Below are 8,448 nucleotides of genomic sequence, written 5' to 3'. Positions count from 1 at the left end.
TTTACCTGATTGCTGTTCCCGCAATTCACTCTCATGGTGTTTTCCCCCCCCCCCCCCTCTTTTCGTGACCAGAAGGAGAGTTCCGCTTCATCCTCTCATCGAAGTTGTAAACATTGACACACGCTTTGACACGAGGGGGAGGCGGGGCCCTTGTGTCATTTGCGGGGAGATAAGCGTATAACGTTACCTCCTCGCTTGGTTGAACTCCGTGTGGACTGCTCTCATACTGAAGCTGTGCTGTCCAAAGTCAAGCTCAGGAATAGCCACGTCACGTGTCACTCAAAAATGAGTATGGCAGTTTCATTAATAAAAAAAAAAAAAAAGTGTTACCATCAAAACAGAAACATCAGCCTACAATCATCAGTACGATGTCGATGGATAGTGACTGGACTTGTAAAGGGATGATAGCGCATATTTCCACATCTTGACAGAAAATACAGTTATATGCTGATAAATGACAGTTATCTACTGTTATTGGTTAACCGGTTAACAGTAAGATACTGTCGTAAATCCACAGTAAATTTACAGCAATTCATTACAGTGTATGTATGTACTGTGAAAATTGTGGGAATAGTGACAGTCAAAGGAGAGAAAAGTATTGTAAAACACAGTTTTGCACTAGTGTTGAACAAACGGCCCTAACTCAACAATGTTCTCCTCCAAGTCCAGACTAGTAGCACTGACCTACAGCAAGCTCTACTCAGGTCACATCAGTGGTGTGTCCAGGCTATTTTGACTGGGGTGGCTGAGGTGGGCGCGGCATTTAGGAAGGATGTAGGCAGGTCCCAGGTCAGAATTCTGAATTCCGAGTCAGAATTCCGACTTTAAATTCAGAATTCTGACTTTATTATATTAGTCTCAGAATTTAAATACATTTTTCACATGTGGCCCTAATCCTCTTCCATACAAGGCCCAGGCTGAAAACCAGAATTATCAGGCATCACTGTCAACTGTATGCATATTAAAAAAAATGTATGCTACTAACATTACTTCTTGGTCTTTATCTTCAGGTGTGTGCTGCATTCTGTTTGGTCAGACAGTGTTTTTTTCACACAGATCCCTAATTTGATTTTCTCTTTGCTCCTCTTGGCGTGTTTCTTGGAACTCAAGCAGCGTAGTTTTGGAAAAAGAAATGAACTGGCTTGATGGTCCCGCCTCTAACATGGCCATCAGCCAGTCATAACTCAGGATTTTGGGGTGGCACCTGGGGTGGCCAATCAGATTTCAGGGGTGGCCAGTGCCCCCCCCTAGACACGCCCCTGGGTAACATCAAACCACTTCCAGTATTAAAAAGTTGGGAAAAAGATTTAGAATTTCTTGGTCTCGAACAGAATTGGTCCACAATTTGGATTCAGCTAATTCATTTTAAATTCATACATACATTTTATTTCACCCCTGAGCGCAGATTAAGATTGAAAATGTCAGATAATGATATATGTTCTAAATGCCCCGATTCTGTGAGAGGGGATTATTTTCATATGTTCTGGCGTTGCTCTATGATTAAATCTTTCTGGGAATACATTAATACAGTTGTTGGAAGCATTATTGGTAAACCTCTTCCCACCTGCTCTCTATCTCTTGGGGTTCAATCCAAATGTGTCTGTCTCCTTTCAGGAGAAGCGAATACTAATGGAAGCTTCAACTGCAGCTAAGAAAACCATCATTAAGAACTGGTTTGAACCCGCTATTATCATGAGGAGAACCTGGTTCACTTTTTTTCTAGATATTTGTGGACTTGAGAGGTCCACTGCTAGAATCAATGGTGCAGATGTTGATACCCTTATTAACTGGTCCAAGGCTATCGAGATTATTCAAAGAATTAACCAGGTTTAGCCTAGTTGGCCCTTTCTTGATCTTCATTGTTTCATATTCCAGGAATGGAATATTCCATATTCCATATTGTCCAGTATTACAGGCCTTTTTTGTATGTTTGTATGTCATTTCTGCTGGGTTGTGCTGTTGTGTAGATCTGTATTTATGTATTGTGTGTATGTGCATGTGTGTGTATATGTATCTATATTTGTGTTGTATTGTATTGTGTTGCAAACGTCCCTAACTCAAAAAGTATAAAAGCTATGACTTAGATATTTACATTGTGAGTGGCAGAAGAAGTAGCAGAACAGTTTGATATCTAATATGTGGATATACTAAGTTTATTAAAAGTAACTCAGTCGAGTGCTTTCAAGTTACCCGCTTAAAAACTTAACAAGCTTTATGTCTTCTGGTGATGTTCTCACCAGCAGGCTATAGAAATCATCATTATTATTACTCATTATGCATAGCAATTGACCAATCAGAATCGAGTATTCAACAAAGCCGTGTAATAGGTTCCTGTAATGTTGTTGTCATATTCCTATTGGATAAGAGCAAATTGTAATGTTCCTATTGGACAAAAGAAAAACTATATACTCTGTGAGCCACACAGAAACTTCACTCTACCCCTACTTGCACCGCTGTGATCAGAGAGACAAGAATCTTCACCTCTACCAGGTAACGTATGATGGCAGTTAAGAAAGATTTGATTTGATTTGATTTATGCAGATTGTTCATCTTTGTTCAGGGTGGATGCACCCTGCAAAACGAGGTAATGACGAGATAATGAATTCTTAATGAGGTCGTTCAAGCCTTTTAAAAGTCTTTGTCTGTATTACTGATGCCAATCCGAAACCCGCGGGTGGGGCGGGTTAGGGTCGACTGAAGATACACACACACACACACACACACACACACACACACACACACACACACACACACACACACTGCTACCATTCTACAACCGAACTGACTCCCTGAAAATTCAGGTAGGCTACTTAACAAGCAGCTTTCATTTATTCGGGGTCTGATCGTCTTTATGGTAAACTAGTATGATCACAGAGGCAGCCTCGATTAATCATGTCTGGTCTAAAAAATAAAAGGCGGATAGCTCACAACACATTGGCAGGTGCTTTCAGTTCTCAGATGTAACAGGTAACAATAATGTTCTTCCCCTTTTCTTCCATCAGTTCAAAGTAATGCAAATATTCCCAGGTTGTGAAGTTTATTGTGTCCGTGAAGCGAGTCAGAGCCTCCAGACTCCACCGCCTCCAACCTGCTGCTGCTGCAGTCTGCTTTTAATAAGCCATGTAACCAAATATAGATATTTTTAATTGCACATTGAAAATGTAACCATTTGAAGGGAAAATAATAATAATAATAATAATAATAATAATAATAGCAGAAGAAGAATAGGCTAACATGTTATGTAACTGCTTTTGCAATGTTATTTTTCACTCTTTCTTTTTAAATAAGAAATTTCATTCAAGTAAATCTATTGTCTTTATCCAGGTCTAGATAAATAGCATAAATTGTCTCCTCAGTGTACGTTTTATTCTACAGTCTATTACAAAAGTACGATCTTCCAGAGCTGTTGATTACTGTTTAATTTAATCATTTTACTCAAGTAAACTGAAAATACGAGTGGGGTGACTCCTGTTAACCTCTAATTTTATTTTTAATTTTTGAATTAAAATAGCCTATTTAATTTTTGAGACACAGCCTAAACTCTGCTCTGCTCCAGTGTGTAGCCCATAGAGATATAAATATATATACATATATAGTGTTATATCTCTATGGTGTAGCCTACCAGACATATGCGAATTCACTCTCCTTCATAAAGTCGGTTGTCACCACCGAATTCCGGTGTGAATTCTAGACTAAATTAAGTTTTAAATTGACACACTGCAGCATGAAGTATTAGGCTACCTTAGTTACACGAGTCTTTGGAAAATTACCTGGCCTCTTGAATCTTTTTTTTTCCCGGGTTGCGGGTCGGTTTCGGGTCGTTGTTTTATGAAAATGGGTCGGGCGGGTTCGGATATGAATGTGTCGGATCGGGCGGTCGCGGGTTGGAAAAAACCTGACCCGCGCATCACTAGTCTGTATGCACTAAAACATTTAGTAAGACTTGCATCCTATTTGTTGAAGGCTCTCTTCACTTGCAAACAGAAAGTGGGTTTATCCATAGAGATTTAACAGTAGAGGGGACATGTCCAACAGAATTCCTGTTCTGCAACAGGACCGTATGGCAGCCGCCTTACCTGGGTCCACTGTAATTGGAACCAATGGTGAAAGTGGCTTATGCTGCCTTTATAATGCTAATATCTTTTTAGCGAAGCATCACTACTATTTTTGATTTAATGCATTGTGTGCAAGACAACTGTGGCTGTCTGAAATGGTAGCAAACATGAGGCATTTAGGAAAGTTTTTAGATAATAGCTTAACTATGTTAGCTAATCATGTCTTCAATCTTCTGGAAGTATTTTATGATGCATTTATTTTGCAGAAACTGTTCATAATTTTTTCAAGAAGACTTAATTCTCATATTTCTTTGGTATTCGGAGTGGTTGTGTTAAGAGTATAAATGAAATAATGATTAAAAAATATTTGTAATGTAAAACCCTCTGAAATGATCTATTGTTGTAGCAACAGACAGAATATGTTGACAGCAACTGAATATCACCAACACTGAAACAGACAGGTACACACAGATAGAAAAATAGACAAAAGAAAAAGACCAATGTGATTTAGTGCTATTCATTAAATGATTAGTGTGACAGCTTTAAGCCAACTTCAGCAGGTGACAATGGACAGTAGGCCCTAACATGTTTTTTAAACTTTACTGGCATGACAAGATTAGCCTACAATTAAGATTACATCCATATAAAGAAATAATTAATATAGATCCCATCATGTGGAGACCAGGGTTGGTTGGCACACAGCTATTTTCTGGTCCTTTGAAGGTCACAGAAAAAAAATGTAACATCAAAATGTTTGCTTTCTTGACCTGCACTCATCTACTATGTTAAAACATCTGAAAGTCACACTAACTTTTTTGGTGAGGGTAACATTTCAGTTTTATAGTATTGAAAGTAAAAAAGTGGTCTGTGGACTAAACATATTATAAAACTGTGTTAGATAGAGATATTGGAAATGTGTTACTTCTAGTTAATAGACATAGGAACAGCTACATTTTGATATAAGATGCCATCATATTAAATGTTATCAATGCAATTAAACTAAATATTGAAGTGTTAAAACACTACCAAATGAACACTACCAAATTTTATCATTGCATTTGATTGCCTTGACATTTATTTTTTCACAAGCAACATAAACAATTCAGTTTACTACCATGTGTCAATCAAATTGTTTTGTCCCGCCCACCAACGTAGCATACTCTATGATCTGCACTACACAATCAACTGCACTTGACAGGTTTAGGTTTGTGTCATCTAGGTAGCTATAGCAACAAAGATGCTATATGCTTTACTGAGGCTTTCCATTGACGTTCTGCTAGCATTTACTGCATTTTAGTCGTGCAGAGTGGTCTACTGCTGTGGCACTGCTGGCGTTCACGATTATCAATCTCACAATCAGGGTTTATCAAAAACGTATTTCCTCTTTGTACACTGGGGGAAGGCTTCCTGTTGGAGTAGGTTGAAATAATCAGTGTGTAGTCACCAAATCTTCAGATGGAATGTTAAATATGAAGGTGTGTGAAGCACAGGGCTCATCTTCAACACATATCCTGCTCTCTGTGGTTGTCTAAATAAAAAAAATAAATGAATAAGAGGGCAACACAAAAGAGAGGAAGGTTTGTCCAAATTATTTTGTTCAGCTAACTGCTATAGAATGTACACGCCTGTTTACAAAGCACTAAACCACTGGCAGCCTTTCACAGTGTACAAACACTGTATTTTATTGAACCTCTTAATACACATTCCTTTATATTACTAGTACTACTACTATTACTAATACTACTACTACTAATAATGATCAAATATCTTGTGGGTGCTGAACATGTCAATTCTTTGTACAGGACAGAGTCGACTTCCCTGAATCCTCAAAACATGGAAGAGAAACTCAGCAAACTGACGGTAAATTGCTATACAGTCCTCACAGAATTCATGTATTGATATTGGAGAAGCTTTTTATGGAGCTTATGACTGAGGTTTGGGAGGAGAGATTCTATATGTTCTATACGCTGCCTATACCACCACACTGTCTTTAAATACCTGCAGCACCTTGGGGCGCACCCTAGGGGGTAGAGCGCCACCAATCAATCACTCAACCAATCAGAACTCACCACCTTTAGTATATCTGAGGTACTTTACTGTTCTCCTCAGTTCACCCATTTCTTGTGTCCCTCTTCCTCCACTTACAAATTTTTTAGGTTCATTACAGTCAGTTGGGTCCAGTGAGAGTGTTCTGCACACCCTCAGTTCTCAACCAAGGACCAACTCATCTCACTGTGTCATGACCAAAGTCTTTGCACAGTCATTGCCTATCCATTCACAATTACGCATACCGCCGACCCCTCATAATTTAACCTCAGAACATTATGAATCTCAAACTGGTGAACTTGACCTCAACAGATGGTCAAACCAGTGTGTGTGAAATCTATGACCTTTGTGTCAAGGTAGCTCTGAGATACCTAAACCTCTGATGACCACAGCAGATAGGTAATATGCTACTGTAGCATGAGGGGTTGCAGCTGTAATTGTAGACCGTGCAACCTGACTAGCATTAAAATCATTTCCCTTCTGGTTAAAAAAATATGTTGCAAAGTGCAAATATATGCAACACACTACAACATACTGTGACTCTGAAATACGTATCAGCTTGGATCACATGAGGACATACCAAGACCTTATCCAGTTTTTACTTAAAAATACACACAATTGTCTTAACTAGTTATGAACTCACTCAACAGCAGAGACTTTAAGAATGGAAACCAAAGCTTACATATTATGCCACATTGTCTGGAACAGAAGTTACAGTGGACATACCAGGGAGATTTTTTTTTTTATGGTGAATATTTTTGAAAAACAAAGATTCTGCCATAATAAATGCCATAATATCAAAATTTTTAGAAAATATCTTTCAAAACAGTCTGTCTACAGTATCACTCTGGAAAAGCATCTGATAGAATCTAAATCCTTTTGTCTTCTCACAGATCAATCCTGCACCCAGTCAAGAGAGAGAGGAGGAGGAGGAGGAGGAGGAGGAAGAGGAAGAGGAGGAAGAGGAGGAGGAGGAGGAGGAGGAGGATGATGATTCCATGGTCAGTAGACTGTGTAATGCATTCTACATGCATAAAACAGGTTGCATGTTTACCACATAAATCTCACTTTTATCTTCTTGCTGTGATTTCCTGCAGGAGGGATATCCTCGTCGTTTCAGATTTCAATTCATCAACAATAGCAGGAAGTACAGAATTACCTGTGAACAGCCCTGCACAGTCCTGGAGGCTCTAAAAACAAGAGATGAATACAATGTAAAAAACTATGCAGATAACACTGTTGTAATTCAGTTGGGCAGAGACAGGGACGTTGCTGTTGCAACACATTTTCCTTGTCATTTGATTGAGGATGATGGCTTGGTGGTCATATCATGTAAACAGGTTGAAGAGACCCAAGATCCCCAGCAAGCAATACTCCCAGAGAGTAGATACATTACATTCTACATTGATAGAGAGGGAGGAACAAACGCCACAAGAAAGAAGCTGTTTATAAATAACATTATCAGACAGGTTAAGTATCTCTGTGTCTATGCAGAGAGGGGGATCACTGTGGAAGAAGCTCTGAGAAGAGATGGTCGCTTCATGAATACCCTCGGCAACTTCTCCCTCTCTGATAATGCAGATCCAGACCTACTCATTAAACATGATCAACAGGTTAACAACCTCGATGGAAGAGAGTTAAAGATATGTCTTCCACGAGGAGCAAATCCATAGTTAGTTACACTGACGGTGCAGAGAGAGCAGGTGAGCAGTTTCCAGATCTGAGGTAATGGATGGACTTGATTCAGGTTCGAGTTCAAGTTTGTTTGTTTATTTAGCCCTTTATCACAAGCATGTCTCAGAGGACTTTACAGAGAGCGAGCCTAGCTAGATCACAAAATCAGTGGTGAACAAAAAGATATAGGACAAGCATAGCAAAAAGCACAAGATAGCCTAACCTACCCCCAGCCTTAGACCTAGCTAGTGTTTTCCAGTTGATCATCAAATCATTGTTTACTCCCAGTTACACAATGGTCACAGTCATTTTAAAAAGAAAGGATTATGTAAATGTAAATATGTCAATCTTGTGATTTATTAAAAATGTCTTGTTTTAAATGGGTAAGAGAAGTGACTGACTTGACAACAGAGAATGCTCCTGTCATTTTCAGATCTTCCATTGAGTCGGTGATTTCTCTCACAAATCCAATAGTTTAGTTTAGTGCTGGTGAAGGGTTACATCTGTTATAACCAATGAAAAACATAGCCCATTGCAAATGAATTCAAATTTCAGTCAATCTGTGTATCAGCAATGAATATGAGGTGACCTTTAATTTTTATTTTTATTTTTTTTATCTGAATAAAGTTGTTAGTAGATGAAAATGTAATTTTGGAATACATGATGTATAATA

At 38.6% G+C, this 8,448-nt stretch overlaps 1 protein-coding gene across 1 annotated transcript; it reads left to right on the top strand.

Annotated features, from left to right (window-relative positions):
• The first annotated feature begins 2,456 nt into the window (after positions 1 to 2,456).
• Positions 2,457 to 8,448, top strand: LOC139660051 (serine protease FAM111A-like). Its single transcript, XM_071538093.1, has 4 exons — positions 2,457 to 2,490; positions 5,858 to 5,915; positions 6,995 to 7,102; positions 7,199 to 8,448. Exons 2-4 carry the CDS (start codon positions 5,889 to 5,891, stop codon positions 7,772 to 7,774), a joined length of 711 nt encoding a protein of 236 aa, XP_071394194.1. The 5' UTR covers positions 2,457 to 2,490; positions 5,858 to 5,888; the 3' UTR covers positions 7,775 to 8,448.

Source organism: Centroberyx affinis, unplaced genomic scaffold (assembly GCF_046629955.1).
Source record: "Centroberyx affinis isolate AG114_WGS23_722 - 3 ecotype Tasmania unplaced genomic scaffold, CSIRO-AGI_Caff_v1 ptg003206l_1, whole genome shotgun sequence".
NCBI lineage: Eukaryota > Metazoa > Chordata > Actinopteri > Beryciformes > Berycidae > Centroberyx > Centroberyx affinis.
The sequence above is the reverse complement of the archived record's forward strand: the minus strand, read 5'-3'. Positions and strand labels throughout refer to the sequence as shown.